The 21,581-nt window shown below is 39.7% G+C and overlaps 1 protein-coding gene across 1 annotated transcript in view; it reads left to right on the top strand.

Moving 5' to 3' along the window:
- CERT1 (ceramide transporter 1) overlaps nt 1–21,581 on the top strand; it is a 73,771-nt gene that overhangs the window by 12,458 nt on the left and 39,732 nt on the right. The window contains exon 3 of the mRNA XM_035892794.1: nt 8,512–8,628. Within this exon, the coding sequence (XP_035748687.1) occupies nt 8,512–8,628 (117 nt within the window). The remainder of the gene's footprint in view (nt 1–8,511; nt 8,629–21,581) is intronic.

The raw sequence follows: 21,581 nt of genomic DNA, 5'->3' as shown, positions 1-21,581 counted from the left end.
GGGGGGGGCGGCCCCGGGGGGGGGCCCCGCCGCAGCCCGCGGAGCAGCAGGCGTTTCCCTGCGGGCTGTGGAGAGGGGCGCGCCAGACCAGCTGCAGCCCGTGCAGGGCCCTACACCCTACCGTAGCATCTGGAGATAGGCCCTGAAGGAGGCTGCAGCCTGTGGAGAGCCCAGGCTGGAGCAGGTTTACCCTGAAGTACTACAGCCATGGAGAGGATCCATGCTGGAGCAGGGGAAGAGTGTGAGGAAGGAGCGGCAGAGTTAAAGCATTATGGCCTGACCGCAGCCCTCATTCCCTACCCCCTTGTGCCTGTGTTTTTAGTTTTGTCTTTGTTTCTCGCCATCCAACTCTGATTGGCAATAAATGAAATTAATTTTTACCAAGTCAGGTCTGTTTTGCCCATGATGGCAGTAGGTGAGTGATCTCCCTGTCTTCCTCTTGACCCATGAACTTTTAATCTTATTTTTTCCTGCCCTTTACAGCTGAGGCAGGGGGGTAGGGTGGGGTGTGAGAGCAGCTGGATGGGGGTCTGCCAGACAACCAGGGTCAAGCCACTGCAGTAATCTAGAGAGTCATAGACACAGCGTGTGATTAATGTACTTGTTTGAAAGAGTGAGAAGAGACAAGGATTGCTCCTAAGCAGAGGGAGGATCTTTCTGCATGTACTCAAACTTTGGGAAAGGAAGAAATCTCTAAAGGAAAATACAGTAGTGATGCTTGTTTAGAGGAAATACTGTCAAGGAAGGTACAGGGAGGAATAGATGATTTGCAATAGTAGTGTTCAGGCTATATGCTGAAAAAGGAGCAGTGACTCCAGAAAGAAACATGCTAACTTGACTAAATACTTCTCCCTAGAGCACAAAAGACCGTGTTTTTAGACCTATCTTGTCTGGTAGAATTCTTACCAAACATGGTATTGGTAAAACACGTATTTTGGTAGAGCTGATTGAGAGCTCATTACTACATTAAAAAGAAAAACTTTCTCATAGTAGCACATCCATTGATGATTTCAAGTACTATTCACCATATTGGATACAACTTGAAAATCATCTCTGTGGTACTTCATTTCACCATCTCTTCTGTTCAGTGGTTTTTGTAAGTTGAATGTTTTCAGCCACTTTAAATTTTGTAGGGAGGGGAGATAAATCCTCTACAGTTTGCATCTGACATGAATTAAATACTTTAGAAAAATTGTTTTAAGGTGTGCACTTTCTGAAACTTGGCTAAGGTTTTTTTCACTTGCTTTTTTTTCCCTAAGTGAATAATCACAGCCTTTGCCAGTTCCAAACTGGTTTTACATGGGAGCTAAAATGGAGTTTTCATGTGTCCTTTTAAAATTAATTCCTTCAATCATACAACATAAATCTTAAAAGTAAACTTTTCTCTTTGGGTTTTTGTTAGCACCTCAGCAGAAGCACATACAGAAAGTTTTCATATAACTTCCTTCCTGGCATCAGATAGGTTCTTCTTTTTATTTGTTCCCACAGTCAAAGTACACACTTTGATGTTAGCCTCACTTCTCAATAAATGTTTTTCTTATTTTGATACATGCTGCTTAGTGAAAATGGTGAAGAGTTTTTTTTCATTTGATCTTGTTGCCTGTTACTGTACATTGCTTTTACTGGCTTCCCCTTTTTCTATTGCATCAGATAAGCCACTTCTTAAGGTCCTCAGCATCATATTTCTATAGCTCATCGTATAAGATACTACGCCTTCTCTCTGTTTAACATGTGATAGTGTTTTTGTCCATTTCTTCCTAAATCATCAAATGCACATCTCTCCCTTTGTCCAGTTTGCTGCCTCCTGTCGTGAGGAGGTTCCCATGCTTATGTGTGAATACAGTTCTCTTTTAAACTTCTGTTTCAAAAGATATACTGTGTGGTGGTTGCAATTTACTGTACTCTGATAATCACTTGTCCCCCTTTGTCCTTTCTTGTCTTACACATATTGCCCTGGAATGATCTTCTGGATTCTCTGTTGGAAACTAGAGAGGATAGAGAGGTTTTTGGTCTGAATTATTTGCGTGATGTATTTGCATGAATACATACATGTCCAGAACCTATTGAATGACCTATGAGAACATGCAGGCAGATCTGTAGATCTTATGTCATAGCTGCTCTGAACTCCTTTTTTGTGGAGGAAGTGGTAGTTGTTCAGGTACTGTGTAAGTGGAGGATTTCAGGAAGTTGCAGAACAGTAGCGACACTTTTTTTCCTGACTTCCATGGGGATAGTGGAAAAACAAATCTGCAAACCAGTGGATAAATTGTACCTTGCGTTGTAGGAAAGTGACACCCTTCATGTGGGAAAAGGTTGTGCATTCAGCTCTGTTGAGCTGGCAAACACTGGCTATGATAGCCTGGCTTGTATCTCATTTTCCAGGGTATAGCTTTTCATGTCCACTTTTGTAAGAAGTATTTAAGTTATAGTTGGAGGAGACCGTTAATCTGCAAACCAGTGGATAAATTGTACCTTGCGTTGTAGGAAAGTGACACCCTTCATGTGGGAAAAGGTTGTGCATTCAGCTCTGTTGAGCTGGCAAACACTGGCTATGATAGCCTGGCTTGTATCTCATTTTCCAGGGTATAGCTTTTCATGTCCACTTTTGTAAGAAGTATTTAAGTTATAGTTGGAGGAGACCATAAATTGCATCTTTAAAAGCCTTTTCAGGCTTCTGAATGTGAAGATGCTTGCACATAGGCATCAGAGTTGCAAAATGGTATTCGGGTACTGTCCCATTAGATGAAGCAAGAGACAAATTGCACCAACTTGTATTCTGAGGGGAGAGGAAATGATCTTGGGGTGGTTTGTCCCTATACACATCCTACTTGCAAAAAACCAAACAAACTGTAAGCATGGGTTACAGCATCTGCATCAGTGGAACATATGCAAAACATTTTACACTTATATAGGAAGAATAATCTTGTGTTAAGTCAGTTTTACTTATAGAAGGCATTTTTTTTGTTTTTTTTGAAAGCTTTTGTTAATAACTGTGAACAAGTGGAGCTAGGCTAGATAACAGCCTCTGTTGCATTTATGCTAGTGACATTCACATCTGAGAGAGGATTTAAGAATGGTAGTTCTCACTTTTCTGTAGGCGTCTTATTTGTCTTTTGTCCTAGTGCCCTGCTCGATATTTTCTTAATACAAAAAAGCTTCAAAATTTTAAAGTTAACTATAAATAAGTTTTAGTTCTGCAATGGGAATAGCAGCACAAGCATGCTTTAATAGTTGTGATGTGCAGACTTGAGTTGGATCTACAATGAACTGCCCCAGTTTTCCTCTGTAAGGAAAAGAAGAAATACCATTTAGAGTACTGAGAGAGCAGGCACAAGTTTCTTCATTCAAGGTTTGGGGTTGTTTTTCTCCCATGCAGTAGTCTTAAAGGTTATGAAGTATATAAAAACACTTCAGATACCACGTGTGATTTGCCTTAGGCACTTTAGCCAGTATTTTACAAGCAGATACTGCTCTGAGGATTGTTTCATGAATACCTCAGGCTTGAGAGCTGTATAGCAGGAAGGATTTTTGTGGCAATGCAGTCAGCTGTGACTCATGAGACCTGAGCTGGCTATGGACTTCCTCAGTAACTGTAGCCAAGTAAATGTTTCTTCAAGTAAACTGTTCTTGCTTGTTTAGAATTTGAGCTAGTATCGGTTGGTTTTATACAGAAAGATCTGGGACACTTGAATACTTGCAATTGCTTTTATTATGGCAGGATTCTTTGCAGGTGCCTCAGCAGAAAGCTTAGGAGGCATACAAGAAAGGGTGTTTGGGGATGCTGGAGGCCTATTCCTTGCAGCATATTCTTGCATGGAATTATGATTTAGCTGTTTGCTCCTTTTTTTTTTTTTTTTTTTTTTTAAATGCTGGCTCTGAAAGGAGCCCTTGGTGCATACACAGACTGCCTCTTCTACAGACTCTTCAAGTCTGCCCAGCTCACTTTTGAAAATGCTATAAAGATTTTCAGGTGCTCCCATTGAGAGTGTCATGTCAGTCTGGGTTTTGTTCCCCAGTGCCTTGTCAATTTATGCATGTATGCTGCTGTGGAATGGGGGTGTTCTCAGGAGGAAAAGCAGCTGAAGTTCTCCAACCTGCTTTAGATCCTCAGGGTAATAGTGAACTCCTACTGCTTCCCTGCATCATTAAAACATCCCTCTTTCTCACCTTATCTTCATTGTGAAGGGGCAGTAGGATGTATGCTGGCCTCAGCACAGGTCCTTAGCTTGTTACGGATGAAAATCCCTATTTATCCTCCAGTGTCTTGTCAGGTGGCTGGCCAAGAACCGTACTGTTTTACAGTCGCTTTGGAGCAAAAGGAGGAAAGTGAACACTAGGCTAGAAACAGTGAACCTCAGAAAAAAGGAGATCTAAATTAAATGAGTAGAGATCTACAGGAAGAAAGTGAAGAGAAGTGGAAAAACCTCTAGGAAGTGTAAGGAGAGGCACAAACTGGTCTGAGGAGGATGTTAGAATAATAAATAAAGGACAGAACTGAGAAGTGCTGAATTAACGCCTTGTCATCTCTGCTAGATGCAGCTACAGAGAACAATAAAAGCATTTATAACAAAAGGGAAGCCAAGGAAGTTTGTGCATAACTCAGTGGGGAGGAGAATGTAGCAGATGATACTGGAAAGTTACATACTGAAATCTGCCAAATTATCAATGAAGATGAAATGTGAACTCATTCCTGGTTCAGAAAAGGGCTAACAACAACTTGATTTGTTCTGTGTTAAGAACAGGTCACATGTGATTCAGGTGTTCTTTTTGCTCTTGGTAAAATATGTATTTGAGAGCTTGCCTCTCATGTTCAGTTAATTCGGGGTTCTTACAGTGGAGCCTGTCTTTTTTTAAAAAAAAAAAAAAAAGCAGAGGGAAAGGGGGGGAAATAATGACTCTGAAATCAGTTATCAAAATATGGAAAATAGATGATTAATAAGTACTATGAGATGGTAGATAGGTAAAACGTATCTGTCAAGAGCGAATCTTGTATCATCTGCCTAACTTCCTTTTGAAGCATTATTTAGGCTTGTTAGTGGATATTTCTTATCTTTAAGCAACTTGTCTAATGTGAGCGCACCTGATCAGCTGGCTTTTTTGTAACATGAAACCGCACAGTGAGCTGAGTATAACCCTAGACCTGATTTATAGGTGGCCTGGTCTCTTAACTATAGGTAATGCAGAAGAGTGAATGCAGTGAATGGCCCAGAAAAGTGTTTAAAGGTTTTAGCTAGACCTCAAGGAAAACATTTCTCTTCCCTGTCTTAGCAACGAGGCATAGATTTTCAAATATATTGAAAGTTGCTATGCAAAGAAAGGGAATACATAAAGCTGCCTTTGAAAAGGGCAGAGATGTGATGGTCTTAAATAACATTGGAAGATGTTTAGGTTAGGAAAGGCAGGGGGAAGGCAAGAATGATTGTGCAGTAGAGTAAGTTGTGTATGGAAGTGTGGAATCAGTAGTACTGCAGACTTTTAAGATTAATTTTGGCAAGTCTTTCTAACTGCATAGCATGTAATTGCTTTTAACTCCTCCCAAAGGGCTGCAGAGATTGCAGAGGAATGCTGTCATGGCAGGAAAAAACTTTGATAGCTAATTCTTGTACACTTGCTTTTTGGGGGATTTTTGGGAGAATCTTCCATTGCTGTACATACACGTACCCCACCACATGGCTAAAGGAGGGCCTGGCAGGTGGGTTACTGGGAACAGGCATGTAAGCCTGACGCATGGATGTGGCAGGTTTGCTACCCTAAAGCAGATAAACATCTTTCTCTCATATAGTAATAATAATAATATAGCAAATGTAGTTTGAAGAAGAGGGGTCTGGACTAGAAGACTTGATGTTCTGTATTGGGTGGGGTGGGGGACTAGACATGTGGCTTCTGTGAGAAGATGTCAAAAGTTGCCCCTGTATCTGACAGTCCCAGTTCTGTCTGGCTCCAAGATGGACCAAAGATGGTGGCTGAAACTGAGCTAAAGTGATGGTGGTAGTACCTCTGTGATAACATATTTAAGAAAGGGTAAAAACTGCTGCACAACAGCAGCTGGGAGAGAGGAGTGAGAAAATGTGAGAGCACCCTGCAGATGCCAAGGCCAGTGAAGGAGGAGGCGGAGGTGCTACAGGCTCTGGAGCAAAGATTCCCCTGCAGCCTGTAGTGAAGACCATGGTGAGGCAGGCTGTCCCTCTGCAGCCTGGGGAGGATCCCACACAAGAGCAGATGGATGCCTGAAGGAGGCTGTGATGCTGTGGAGAGCCTGTGCTGGAGCAGGCTTCTGGCAGGACCTGTGGACCCGTGGGGAGAGGAGCTCATGCTGGAGCAGGTTATGGCCCTTCAGGGGACCCATGCTGGAGCAGTTTGTGAAGAACTGCAGCCTGTGGGAAGGGCTCATGTTGAAGAAGTTCATGGAGGACTGTCTCTTGTGGGAGGGACCCTACACTAGAGTAGGGGAAGTGTGTGAGGACAAAGGAGCGGCAGAGACAACATGTGAAATGGCTGCAACCCCTATTCCCTGTCCCCTTGCACCGCTTGGGGGGATGAGGTGGAGAAAATTGGGAGTGATGTTGAGCCTGGGAAGAAAGGAGGGGTGAGGAGAAAGTCCTTTTAGTTTTGTTCTAATTTCTCATTATCCTACTCTGATTTAGACTGGCAATAAATTAATTTCCCCAAGCTGAGTCTGTTTTACCTGTGATGGTAATTGGTGAGTGTCCTTATCTTTACCCACAAGCCTTTTGTTATATCTTCTCTCCCCTGTCCAGCTGAGGAGGGGAGTGATAGAGCAGCTTGGCGGGCACCTGGTTGTCAGCCACAGTCAACCCACCACATGTCCCTTCTTACCTCCCTGTGTTCAGTCGTTCAGTGAAAGCAAAGCAGTATATAGAACCAGTTTTGAAAGTTGTTTGAATTGAATTGAGATGGTCAGGTATTAAGTAATTAGTAGCTGCAGTAGTTTGGCTTCTGTTGTGCTTTTCTTCCTCCTTAGTATTTTTAAATAGAAAAGATTGTGTATTATGTGTAAGTGCTTCTGATTTCCAGATCCTTTGAAAATAATTCTTGCTGACACTGGACTGTTGTGCATGCCAACAAATGAGACCCACTTCTAGGTTTTCTTTTGTGGAGTGTTTCATAAGTGATCCACAGTGCTTCAGTTGTCTGCAAGATCAAGATATTCAGAGAGTGGTTGCTTTATTGTAAGGGATATTACTAACACATGTGGACTTGTCTTTAGCATCTGGAATCAATCTTTGTAGTCCTTATCACCGTGTTCCAGTATTTAAAGGGTGGCTACAAAGAAGGTGGAGACACTCCCTTTTTACAAGGAGTCACATGGAAAAGGGAGGAATTATGGGTACAAGTTACTCTTGGAAACATTCTGATTGGACACCAGAAGATTTCTCACAATGAGAACACTCAGCCATTGGAATAATCTCCACAGGGAAGTGGTGGATTCCCCAACACTGGACACTTTTAAGATTAGGCTGGGCAGGGTGCTGGGCCATCTTGTCTAGGCCATGCTTTTGGCAAGAAAGATTGGACCAGATGATCCTTGAGGCCCCTTCCAACCTGGTAGTCTATGATTCTGTGATTCAGATCATGTCATTTGCCTTAACCTTAGAGCCTGTTAGCTTCCTGTGGTTATTTGCATATGTAACTTTTCTTTGTATTCAAATTCAAAAAGGTATTCAGCTATACCTGTGTTATGTTTCTTTAAAAATAGTTTCAAGGCAAGGGGGAGTAGGGAATGTTGTGCTCAATTGGATGTTTGCTAAGGAGTAGCTTTGAGCTGACAGTGTCAGGGCACAGGGCAGATTAGATTGTTGTTTTGCTTCCCTGTAATTTCCTCACCATTGCTTCACTGTAATGTCAGTAAAAGCTTTTTTGTATTTGAGACATGTGAACTGAAAGCTAGATGCGTTTGAGTGGTGATATTGGAAAGGATTGCATGTTGCTCCCAATTACCTGACAATCCTGTCTTACACGGTGAAAATAGTTGAGGCAGACAGTGCCACATCTGCCTTTAGTTCCTGCTCTTCCTTGTCATTTTGCTATAGTCTGCTTTTATGGTTCCATCCTGGTGCTTTTTGCCATAATGTATGTATTCCTTCCATGTAAATTCAATACTGATAGCAATAACCTTAATTTTTTTTTCAGCTTTGAAATGAAAAAAAGGTGTATTTTCCTGTCTCTGTTCAGTAGTTATTTTGCTAAAGGATTTGTTTTGAAGTGTGATGTTTTGGTCAACGTTTGTCTGGAACTTTTTTGTGACAATTTTGCTTAGTAAGAATGTATTAAACAGGCTTTTCTACTTCAGAAGACGCTCATTTTTCATTATGAGAGTGTATGTTAATTATTTGAGACAGCTGCATTAACCAGAATTTAGAATCTGGGATGAATTCAAGACAATATAGTCCACGTTTTCTAATTACAGTGTTCAGAGTGTTAAAATATTCTGTGAGATATTGTTGACGATGTTGCTAACTTTAGCTACTCTTACACTCTTTTCTGTCACAGCCCCATGACTTTGACGAATGCAGATTTGATATTAGTGTAAACGATAGTGTTTGGTACCTCCGAGCTCAGGACCCAGACCACAGACAACAGTGGGTAGACGTAATAGAACAACACAAGGTATGTTTTTTTCCTCATTTCCGTTCTCACTCCTGCATTAGATCTGGTGGTGCTTGTAGAATGTTGTAAGCCTCCCTGTACAGTCATTGAGGTAGTCAAAGTATTTATGACAGGTAAAAGCTACAAGATTGAAGCTGTGTGTTAAACATGTTTCAAAGGAATGGATTTGCTTGTTCTTCATAGATAGTTTAGAGAACTGGGAGCTGGCAACTGTGAACCTTTCTTGAGCACTCTAGCTTGAAAAAGAAAAAGCTTGCATTATGCTTGAGCAACTTCTTAAAGGCTTTGTCCATCCTCTCTCACTGATAATTTAATTGTTTCTTATCTGTTCTAGATGTTAAACTTGTTAACCTAGGAGAATTGACTCTTAAGACTGTCATTCTGGTTTTAGGCTCTTCTCTTTCATTATTTGGCAGCTTTTACTGTCTCTGATTACTGGCTTTTTTCTACTTGTCTTTTAAGTCCCTAATTCTCATTAGCATTTTGGTTCACCTCTCCTGATCTATTCCTTATGTCTTCCAATGAACTTGACTAATGTCATCTTACTCAAAGGGCTTGAGGGTCAGGTATTTTTAAAGTACATAGCACAAGAAGCATCATTATGTTTTCAGGTACAAAACCTAGCACAATGCAACTTCTGCATCTGGGTTATACAGGTGTTACAGGAATACAAATTAAGATAGATATCTAAGTAGGCAGGTATTTTTACTTTGAGCTTCTTGCAGTATTGCTTATCTAAGTACTGTGTATAATTAGAAATTTTCACATTTTATTGGCCAATCCTTACAATAAGCAATATGTGCTCTTAAACTTGAAGTGCTGCCTTTTGATAATGGTTCTCTTAAAAAAAAATCTCAAGTAGATTATTAGTCCATTTATAGTTTGGCATTTTGCCTTCACTTTGATACAGAGATAACATTAAAGCATACAAAATTAAGTTGCAAAACCAGGGTTCTTTTTTTGTAGTATAGTGAAAAAATAAAAAGTTAACCATAGAGTACTCTTGAGCCAAAAATACTGCAATTTGTTACTATTGCAGTACCAGAGAGAAATGTCTCAAGACGATATGCTCAACAAGTTGCTGGATTACACATCCGTAGTGCTGGCATTTCACAAACTGTTTTACAGGCATGGGGGTCTTCAGGTATGGGATTGTGGGGACATGGAACTTGATAATCCTGGGCTAGAATTCAGACTGGGTTTAGTGAATGATTTAGCTGGTGAAATGCAGAACTTAATTTGAAGTCCAGATAAGCAGAAATGCAGGCTGGGTCACTGCATACTACCATGCAGGAATGAATGAGGAAAAAACCCAAATGCCGTCTCAAACTCTGCTCTGCACAACCTCAAAGGGAAGTCTTTTTCATGCTGTTCTTCTCCCTCTTCTAAGGCTGCCCTTAACTGTTGCTGAGTTCTGAGCTGATAATTTTATGGAACCACCTATTTGTAATATGGAACTATTGAGTGGCAGTAGTTTATAGAGTTTGTCATTGTGTAAATTTGGAATTGTTCTTCTGTGTCACAAAAAACCCCTGTTTATTTATCAACACTGCATTTTCTTCTCCTGCTTTACTGCACAGCCCCTGTCACGAAGTATCTGTTTGCTTTTCTTTTTCTGTCTGGTATTGCTGGTAAACTGAAGTAATCTATTCAACCTCCTTTTCAGATCATTGAGTGCTGAGGAATGTGAGTTATAGCATTTCAAAAGTGACCTCTCTTTGTGAAGAAGCCTGATTAATTATGCAGTTCTTCCACTAAAAAAAAAATGCTTCTCTTAATAACTGATTTTGGTTTCAAGAGTTTTAAACTTCCATGCTTTACAAGAATTTGGTGGTTCTTTAAAAAAAAAACAAAACACTAAATTGTACCAGGTCTCTGTTTTAAAGGAGTGGAGTGAGAGGTGTCTTGGATAATTTCATTCCCCAATTTTTGCAATATTTACTCTTAAGTTAGGGTTGGGATAATGAATGCTTTTTTCATTATTTTATTAAAGTTATCTCTCAGCTTATTGCTAAATGAGAGTGAGTCGTGTTCTGGAACCTTATATAAACTGAAGAAAAGTATGTCTACAAGTAGGAAGTAGAAATGATTGACAAGCTAACTGACAAGAAGTTTGATTTGAATCTTGCTGTCCTAATGTAATAACACTGGACTTGACTGTTCCTAACCTGGTGGATTTTTTTAGCATGTGTAGTTTGCAGTTTTATGGCTATTTGACATTTTTCTAGTTTCTCACATACTCCTTTTTGCTCTGTAGTGTTCACAGTATTCAAGACAAATAGCAGTTGATTTCATTCTTAAATGGATAGGGAAATACTGTGGCACCTCACTTCTAAATAAACCATCAAACAGTTTAATATATTAAAGCAGTACATTATTTAAAAGCATTCTCTTTGTAGTATGCAACTAAATACCATGATCAAGACAAGGCAAGGAAAACAGCCAAAGATAATGCAGTCTTGTAACAATAGCTTGGACTGAAGTTAAAAGTATGTAATTAAATCTCAGAAAATCATGGGTTCCTAGCATTTTTTCCAGTCCAGTATTCTGTTGTCTTCATAATACAGTAGCAGCTTTGTGTGAAGAATGTTGTAGGTGTGGAGGTGCATCTGTTCCTACTAAAATACACCAGAAGCCTTGGTAAAGTGCTGTATGCACATAAATAGGTGTTTGATGTAATTAAACATAAACCAGAAATGTCCAAATCCAGTTTTCAGTCTGGTTATCGTTAATGTTTCTTAAATAATGTCTCCAAATGTCTTGTTTCTTTATTTTCCAAATTGAGTGGTTAGTACTATATCCTATAATTTATATATGACTTTGTAGGAAAAATATACTGGAAAAAATGTACTGCTTCTTAATAACACTGATAGGATCTGAAAAACATATTTTCTTGGAGTCTGGAAGTTAATCCCATTTTTCATTTGAATTTGTATGAACAACACTTCAGTGATCCCTAGTTTTAAGTAACTTCTCACCCATCCTTTAATTTTGATTAGCTCCTGTGGAAGCTTTGTATCTAAACACCTGATTGAGAGTAGAAAAGATGGGCTTTTAAGACTCAAAATATCCCATTTCACTGAAAAGTTCATGTATTTGTCTGCTTACTCTCAAATTTTCTGAAGCAACTTTCCTGGTCAGGTTACTAAAACTCAAGCAAAAGTTCCTTGACAAGCTGTTGTTACCAGCTAATTTTTTTGTTGTTACTTGAGAACTAGACTCTTGAACTGACATATAATAATTCGAATTAAATTGAGAGGAAATTATTTCCTTAACTAAGCAGTCATTTTGATTAACTTGTGTCTACTGCTGTATAAAGTACTTTTTTGTTTTTTACTCTCTTTGTTGCTTACTGAGTGGGTAGGTAGTTCTGGTAGGCTGCTTAAGCTGTTTGCTAACAAAAGTATGTTTGTGAGACTTACTGTAGCATGTCACAAGGTTGTTTATCTTTAGACTATGAAAGATGGACTGAAACTTTGTGACTGTGTTTCATTGTGCTCTGAACAGAGAAAACAGTGATTTAAAATGAACTTTATATTAAATTTGAGTATGAGTAGACTTAGAAAAACTTCCTGCTTAGCAACACCAGTGAGTAGCTGGTAGCAGAGAAATGTCAAGTATCTAATATTCAAGCATAAAAACTGCTAGAATTTGCTGCTCTTTTTTTTTATTATTGCATTAGCCTTTTCTTGCATTGAGGATCCTGAATGCTTACTAGATGAAATATTTACATACAGCTTCTAAAATGCTTATTAATCTCAATGAACTAGAGGAGGGAAAAGCCTGAAACAGTAAGACCATCAGTGAGGCAAATGAAGAAATAGTTCATATGTAACCAGGTGTCCTTTCTTCTATTTAAATGTTTCATTAAATGTCGTGAGCAGATATTTATGTGTAAAATATCTGGCTGTAAGGGTGTGTATCATGAGGAAGCTTCTTTGTTCCCATACCCTAAGAGATAGGCAGGTCTAGGATGGCAGATGACCTTTTCTTAGGTGGATGTAATGGCAATGCATATTGCTGAAGAACTTGAGACCAGACCAGCTTTCCACATTTCGCTGGTGTAGAAACGTTGATGATACATGAGCACCAAGGTATTGATGCTTTTGAAAAGTTGCTCTCCTCTTAAATAATAAATTGAAGGACTGACTCCAGGTTCCTACTGTGGTTTGAAAATGGAGTATGGAATTTCTAACCTAAGATTAGAGAAAATGGCTTAAATGTTGGCAATTCTGTGCTGTGAGGAAAATGTCTGGGTTTACCTGTAGAGAACATGGACTCCTGCAGCACGTAACTTGTAACAAATAAAGTTAATGTGTGCTATGTAGTATGAATAAACAAGATTTACTTGTTCACTGAAGTGGAAAGTCTTTCTTTACACATACTAAAATTATTCAAAGTTTTCATTCTTTACCCTCTGGTAGAGTTGATATCATAGAATCATCGAATCATCAGCCTCCTCTTTTCCAGGCTAAACAATCCCAGTTCCTTCAGCTGCTCCTCACAGGACTTGTTCTCCAGACTCCTCACCCACTTCCTTGCCCTTCTCTGGACACACTCCAGTGCCTCAATGTCCTTCTTGCAGTGAGGGGCCCAAAACGGAACACAGGATTTGGGGTGTGGCCTCACCAATGCTGAATACAGGGGAAGGATGATTTCCTTGGTCCTGCTGACCAAACTATTTCTGATAGCCAGGATGGCCTTGGCCACTTGGGCACACTGCTGGCTCATACTCAGCCGGCTGTCAGCCAGGACCCCCAGGTCCTTTTCTGCCAGGCAGCTTTCCAGCCACTCTTCCCCAAGCCTGTAGCACTGCATGGGGTTGTGGCAACCCAAGTGTGGCACTCAGCCTTGTTGAATCTCATACAATTGCCTGCAGGCCATCGATTCATCCTATCCAGGTCCCTCTGTAGAGCCTTCCTGCCCTTGAGCAGATCAACACTTCCACCCAGCTTAGTGTCATCTGCAAACTTGCTGAGGGTGCACTCAATCCCCTTGTCCAGGTCGTTGATAAAAGATGCTAAACAGAACTGGCCCCAGAACTGAGCCCTGGGGAATGCCACTTGTGACTGGCCTCCTAACTGGATTTAAATCCATTCACCACCACCCTTTAGGCCCAGCCAGTTTTTTATCCAGCAAAGAGTTTGCCTGTCCAGGCCATGGGCAGCCAGTTTCTCAAGCAGAAAGCTGTGGGAAACTGTCAGAGGCTTTACTGAAGTCCAGGTACACTACATCCACAGCCTTTCCCATGTCCACTAAGGGGTCACCTTGTCACAGAAGGAGATCAGGTTAGCCCAACAGGATCTGCCTTTCTTAAACCCATATGGTTAACTTACAAACTTGCCATTACTTCTAGAAGTATAAATGAGGGGAGTGAATTGCTGTTTGCTGTGAGAACAATCTGCATAATTAAACTTATTTTGAGCAAATTAACTTGAACTCCAGATAATGATTTCTTGTAAATGTAACACCTGAGTTGAAAGCTTGCTGAGAAACTCTGCATCAGCTTAGGTTTGTCCTGTTTTGTTGCATCTGTTTTAATTTTTTCCACACAGATTCTGTACATGTTCATTATTGACCTTGTGATTCTTCAGCAAAATAAATTGACGGTTTAAGTGTCGGATTTTCAAAATCTTGTGTTTATCAAACTGAATACTCTTTTAAGTCGTGCCAGTGTGTCAAACTGTGAAAGGTCAATATCCAGAGGGATATCTAGATATCCAACAAGCTTAGCATGTAAGGAGTAGGTAGGTTCCTGTTTTCATTTTTAAGTGATACACAAGTTATTTCTAGCTAGAGCAGGAGGCATGCATTTCAAAGTCTGTGAAAGACATCAAGTGGCTACCTCGAGAGTGACTACTTTGCTTTTACTGTTGATTAGACACTGGGAGAGGAGTTGTCAGCTACTTAAAATGGGGTTATACAGAAACATTGGGAAGAGTAAAACTTAGGAAAAAGTCTCTTTTCTATCAGTTTTTTTCCCCAGATAGCTTGGGGGAAGGGGATGTGGCAGCCTCTGGGGGTCAAAGATAGTTTTGCTTGTAAGTAATTCTAATTCTCTGAAATTCTTAATATACTACAACTTCGTTTTGAAATTATCACTTCTCAAGCTCAGATGCTTCACATCCCGATTTTGTGCATTGTTTAAGTACAGGTGTAGTTAAGACAGTGAAAAAACAAACTGGATTTGGCAGGCTAGTAAAGTCAAATTTAGGCATAAGTATTAGAACAGCTGATTCATTTCAGGTTATCAACAGGAAAGGAAGAGTACAGAAGGTTACTACACACTTAACTTGTCCACAGGCTTTCAGCAATTGTGAGGAGAGCTATAACATTCTGTAAAGACAGGGTAATTTTATCCTTTTGTACACCTCTGGAATCCTGCCCCAAGATTGAGGTAATTTACTGACAATACCAATAGATACGCAAATAAGTCACTCCCATGTCTACTGTGTGTCTGGACTGAAACTGATATTAGTAGGACAATTGGGAAGGAATAAGGAAGTATATGCAGAGCAGGAATCCTATAGAAATATTTTGATTCAGCATACTGATGTAACAAACTTTTTAAATAGAAATTAAATGAGAAGTGTAAATTTCTGCCATCAGTAAATAGTTTTGTACATTAAACTTAATTTTCCTGTTCTCTGGCAGATCTCTGTGGAGCCACTGAAATAAGTAGTTTGAATGCTTATGTAGGCTGTATTTAAGTGCACGATGAAACACTGCAAATGGTCTTCGGAAGTCTGCATTGATGTTATGACCTTTATAAATATAATATTTTTGGTACCAGTTTAGTATATTGTTGACAACTAGGCACTGTCAAGTAATTTCTAGTACATGGTATCTGTTCTAATGTTGCTGAGTGAATGCTAATTATAAACACAACGTTGTTGATTATTTTAAAATTAAAACTTTCCAATAGTATAACTTCACATACGTTGTACAGGAGGGAGCTGTAGGAACAGTGTCAGTTGCCATTTCTCTAGCTACTTCCTTTCCTGGAGTTTAGGTGTTTTAGTAATGTGTGATTTTTAAATTACTTGCTTCCTCAGCAGCTGTTGCTGAGGTCTGAAAAGGAAAAAATGTGGCTTCCTAATCTGTTCATTTTTTTTTTGGCATTTCATCCTAATACCAGTTCCTCTGTTCCCTACTTCCCCTCCATACCCATTCACAAATCAGACTGGCAACAGTGCAGATGAAGGAAAGCGCAGGAGGTATGGGAGTAGGTAAATACTGTTTAACTTCGTTTTTATTTCTCAGGTTCATAGTGAGGGTGTTAGGAGAGTGATGATGAGGCCTTCTTTTTTCTCTGTTGATATCTGTGGCCTAAGTGTTGGAACAAGTTTCTTAAGTAGTCTTGATGTCAGCTATTGTTCCCTATCAAATAGATTTGGGTTGCCTTGCTCTGTCTGTGATGCTCTGCAGCACATTAACAAAGTAAATTCTTCTGCTGGATGCTGGATGGTTTTGGTTTCTTTGCAGAAAGAATTCTTTGTGCTGGTTTGGTTGGGTTGGGTTCAGTTTCTTAAGTGATTGTGCTTCTAGTACCTTCTAAAGTGTGGAGACTAGCTGGGTGAAGAAAGGCTAGATCATTCAGTGGTATCTTGGTTGATAGCTGAGCTTGCGTATTTGTTGGGAGCTGCTTATCTGAGTCTGAAGCTGTATACATATGTGCACTTAAGATAATCTTAAATCTTTGTATCCATGGAAGCTGTGATCACTGTCTGCCATATGTTCCTAATTAAAAACTTCTCCATCTAGTCAGAGCATTAACAGGTAATGTTCATAATCTCAGTAGAGGTCTTGAACTCTTCTCCTCTCAAATCCCTACCCCCAAAAGGTAGTGAATTTAGTTGAGATTGTTTACTCCTATCTTTCCCTTAAATTAGCTATATATATGAATTGACTGAAAATTCAACTGCACATAAAGGTTAAAGCAACTTCTTGATCCCAGTATAGCCAGCCAGGGGAACCAGGGTGTTCTGAAATGTCTAAAGATTGCCTGAAAATTACAAGCCAAAATGCAAATTAGTAGATCATTGCATTGTGAGTGCAATGCCATGTGAAAGAAAACACTTTGAAAAGTGCTAACCCAGTGTCAGATAGCATGAAAGGCTTGTGACACTACTGCTAAGCTGCTAAGAGTATGTCAGTCAATATTTTTGAAATGCTATTTAATAAAGAGTGATATACATGGCTGAAGTAAACTTGGTGCCAAGTATAATGCTGAGGCTTGCGGTGACTGGAACTAAGCTACCAGACTGAACATACAGCTGGCTGTGCAGTAAATAACCAGTCCTATTTCTATAAACAAGTGGGATTCTAGTAGTAAACTCAAAGGTGTTATTAATTCTCTTCGTGAAAACAACTGTGCTAGATAATTTTGATAGTGTACATTTGCATTTAATAGAAATAAGGGGAATGTCAATGTTTGTAACTGGCAGAATGGCACACGGTAGTTCTAGCTGAGCTCTCCATGGCAGAGTGGTAGCACATTTATGCACGGTCTCCCTGAAAACAGTATTGTTCATTGAGAGAAACCCGTGTCAAGCTTGGCTTTTGGTGGTTAGCGCCCCTTCAAATCACCATAGGCTCTTGGTATTGAGAACAGAAAGTACAGAGCTGCAATGTGGAAGTAGTGAGTGGTTAAACAGTTAAAAGTTGACACTTGCCAAATAGATCTGCATGCTGTTTACTCAGAATTATTACTCATCAGCTCAAACAGTATTGTGCATTAACAGTTTAATAGAAAAATCTTGGATGCTCTGTATGCCTTCAGCTACCAAATGCAGTCTTTTTTCTTTCTAAAAAGACTTTATGAGGTGGGTTTTTTTCAGTGAGCTTCCATTACAGTGAAACTCACTGAGTTGGTATTAATAGACCAGAGTTACACCCTAGCCATAGGGAGATGCTGCTCAGCCACAGGGGTGGGGTGCACAGGTAGCAATGATACATATTCAGTAACATTCAACAGAGTTAACTTTTTGGTTCCTTTGAGAAAGAGAGACACACACCACTGCAACCACCTTCCCCCTGCCCCTCCTGAAAAAGAAGATAGCTGCAGGAGTGAAAGTGACTTGAAAGAGCTGGGGGAATTCTTTTAAAAACACAACAGCAAGACTTGGGGGCATCTCCTGCTTTTTTAATTCAATGTCCACTTGCTTTTACTGGAAGCTTTTAAGGTAATTCTAATATTTCCACTGCAGAACAACAAAAATACCATTTTTTCTCTCTCTGAAAACAGATAATGCTTGAAAATATGCATTTGCTGTCACTTTAATGTTATCTAGGTGAATGGACTGCTGCAGAGGAATCAAAATTCTGGTGTTTTGATCAATCCTATTTTAAATGGGAGGGGAGGAAGAAAAGTTTAATATTTAACTGCAGGTATTTAAATGTCATATATTGATTGGTATGAACACAGGCATCGGAAAGTGTTGGGGGTATAAAGAGAGAGGTGTCCATCTTTCTTCCTCCCCGGTAATCTGAAATAACTTATGGGGATTTGTGTATTACCTTAAAATTTCTGGTTTAAGCAAGCAAATATAGCTGAGGCTGCTGAACTGCTAAGAACTGCTTGCCCTGATGTATGTTATGATACTGGTAGTGAAACTTGTAGATGTGCAGAGAAGCTGTGCTTTCAAGAGAAGATTAGATGGACTGCTCAAGTTATTAGCCCTTTACTGGAAACAAGAAGTTTCTTTCTTTAAAATTGAATCAAATATGCTCTTTCAAGAAGGGAAACTAAGCTTGGGTATGCCTTTTTTAAAACAGATGATGCTGTTTGTTGCTTAATGTTACTAAATTTGCTAAGTGCACTTATTGCTGGAAACTGTATTTCCTGAAAGAAGACTTCAGGGGAAAGCCAGTGAATCAGCAGTTTCAGTTGACCACACAGGCTTATGCTGCAGCAAACCTAAATACTGTCACTTCCAAACTGTTGAAACTTCACTCTCAGGAAAGAAAAAAATAGTTTTTTGTCTGTCTTGACACCCTTTTGCCACTCTTGGGCCTGTGATTGAACAGCAGCTGTTAAGTTGCAGCTTTATTAGTAAGTAGTTACAGTTAAGACTGTTTAAAGCTGCACTAAAGCTTTCAGTCCTTTCCAGCCCAACACACTTGATTAATTATAAACAATGCAGATTGTTTCACTTCGACCAGCCCAATTTTTTTTGCCTGTGTGTTCCAGTTATGTTTTATAACAATCACTTTGGCTTTGAAAATAGATACTATAATTCTCTGAAGAATGCATCCTTATGAGGTGAAGCCCTGAGTATCTTATTGGACATGCTCTGAGCAGGAGGTGGTACTAGAGATATCTTGCAACTTAGTCGTTCTGATTCTGTGATAACCACACATTTCTTACACAGAAGTTAAATTCTTGCTTGTTCATGTCATGATATTTTCTAGTTCACAGTAAAAAGGATTCCTCATTCCTGTCTTGAAATGATCCCTTTTTAACAAAGTGAAGTTTTACTGCCTCAATTTGCTAGTTTTCAGACTTAGTAAATAAAAGATCTGATTACACCCTGTGTCCTTGAAGTTTTGTTTTGTTCTTGCACTGTTCAAAGGTGCAGCTTCTATTTATTTCCTTCTTGTTTCTCCCTGTCCCCAAATATGCTAAATGAGGTTAAGCAGAAAATAAAATTATCCACTTCATGTGTTTAGTGGTATTAGGTTTGAGGAAATGCTAGGTCATGGCTGCTAGATGCATGTCTTTAAGAGATCAAGAGTGTTCAGCCAGCAGTACTGGTCATACACAGCCTCTCGTAGTATCCATGTGAGCAGACAGATGATGGACCTGGCATGAAACCATGCTCCATTATGTATTTGGGCTTGGTCACAAGAAGAGGAAGTCTGCAATATGTGACCTGAGGCTGCAATTAGAAGCAAAACTTGGGTGTCACCTGTCTGGAAAGGTTTTCTGCTAGCCTTATTGATTTGCAGTATAAAATGCTTCAAGAAAAGTCTTCTTTTAGAGCCCTGTGATATACAGACAATCTGCCCTTGCCTCACCTACCATCAGGTGGGAGTCTCCCTCCCCTCACTTAGCAATGGAGTGAAGTCAGCTTTTAATGTGTTGCAATTCAAAGCAGATAGCAAGAATATGGCGGTTCTCCTGAAGTCTTACACTACTCCCACATGCACTCCAGTGTCTGCAGGCAATGGCGTCAGGGTTTCAAGCAGTTTGTGAGCTCTTAACACATGGGTGGCTTTCTCATGATGAATTCTTCAGGGATACACTGCTGTGAGGGAGCCCACAATGGGATTAGACTTCAGCAATACGTAGAGAATATATGGGTCTATGAAATAATTTATTCTGAGGACATACATATTGAATGTGTTTCTGCAGTTGCCTGGACTTTCCATAGTACAGTGTGCAGTTAAGGCACAGGTTCTTTCAGACAGTGCTCCTGCATCTTGTACAAAACATAGTGGTGCTGTAATGAAACAAGACAGTTTAGTTACTAGAAGACTGAGTTAGAATAGGCTACTAAACTGCTTGTTTTATCAATAGTACGCTATTCTCTAGCTAATGCTTATTGCAGGGAGGTTTTTGTGTTGGTACCCACCCAGCACTGCACTTTGTCTTGTTCTTACTTTTTTAACCCTCTGGAAAGCAGTAAGAACAAAAAAAGGTGACCCACAGCTTAATGGATAACCTAATGACAGCCAACAGTATTACAATCCTGTATAAAACTGGTGATAATGCTCATCTTCAAAGTCCTGAGCATTTTAGAACCTAGATCATTTGGTTGCTTTCTTCTGGTACACTGGAAGCAGCCTTTTGTAAACTGTTTTTCCACAAGTTCCCAGGTTTGCCTTCAAGGGCGGGGTAGGTCAGCTTATTGTGGAGAGGTGTGCTGTGCCTGAAGTTGTTTTTCCTATTGTCTTGCACAGAGGGTGTTGGCTTTCAGCAAATAAAAGCAGTCTGTTTCTTTTCACATGAATGAGTAATGGTAGTGTGGGGGATGTTTTTTTCTTAGTATTGGCAGATTAAGTTGAATTTAATATTTTTTCCGATATGTTTACTGATTTTGTGTGTAATGTCAGATAACATTGTAATTATAAGAAATTAGCTTTCTGAAAGTTGCATTGCATAAAACAATTCTACAAACTCCTAAGTAAGCCTGCTTAAACTTAAGCTTTATGAATAGAGTAGATAACTTGTTTCAAATCGGATGTCTCTATCATTACTGCATGACTCCTTATGGGTTTGGAAGGGTTTAACTACAACTTTGTTTCTTCTGATGCTTCTCAAAGTGCATATGCATACAGGCAAAACTAGTTTGGTGAGAACCTACTTAATGCATGCTCTGTACATGAAGAAATCCTATGCCTGTTTATCTGGCTGGTATATAAAGCTCCTTTTCACGACAAGCTGTATGTTGGACAGCTGTAGACTGATGGCAAAGCAGTTGAATGTGAAGAACTCGGACATGGTATTTGAGACAGAGATGCCCCATTTTCTGTATGTCACATATTTAGTGTTCTTGTTCAAAGCTAGATTATGTTGAGGCTAATGACTCCATGTCAGATGAAGTTTTAAGAAATCTGTGCCTAAACATTTGTCAGTGTGTTTAGTTTGGTGCTAATGACTTTGGACAATCTTAACTGGAAATTAACGTGGTGTTAGTTGGTTCACTGTTTTGAACTGGCTGAGAGGTGCGACTTCAGAATAGTTTCTTTAATCTATTAAAACTTCTTATTTTAGCAACAGATGTCATTGTTACTTCTTGCATACTGTGCGGGAAAACTTTATCCTCACTTAGCAATGTGTCTCAAATGTAATTATAAAGGCTAAAGGTAAAACTACGCTGGTTTTAATTGTCTGCCAGGAAAAGGAGGTTTATCTGCACAGGGACTGAAGCAGACACAGGGTAAGGGTTACTGCTGGGCTTTGACCAATAGTAACCTTTAGAACGTGCCTGTTTCCTTTTTGCTCTTTC

This window comes from Egretta garzetta, unplaced genomic scaffold (assembly GCF_000687185.1).
Source record: "Egretta garzetta isolate BGI_Z169 unplaced genomic scaffold, ASM68718v1 scaffold424, whole genome shotgun sequence".
In the NCBI taxonomy this organism is placed as follows: Eukaryota; Metazoa; Chordata; class Aves; order Pelecaniformes; family Ardeidae; genus Egretta; species Egretta garzetta.
Note: the sequence above shows the minus strand (reverse complement) of the source record. Positions and strands in the feature narration are given on the sequence as shown.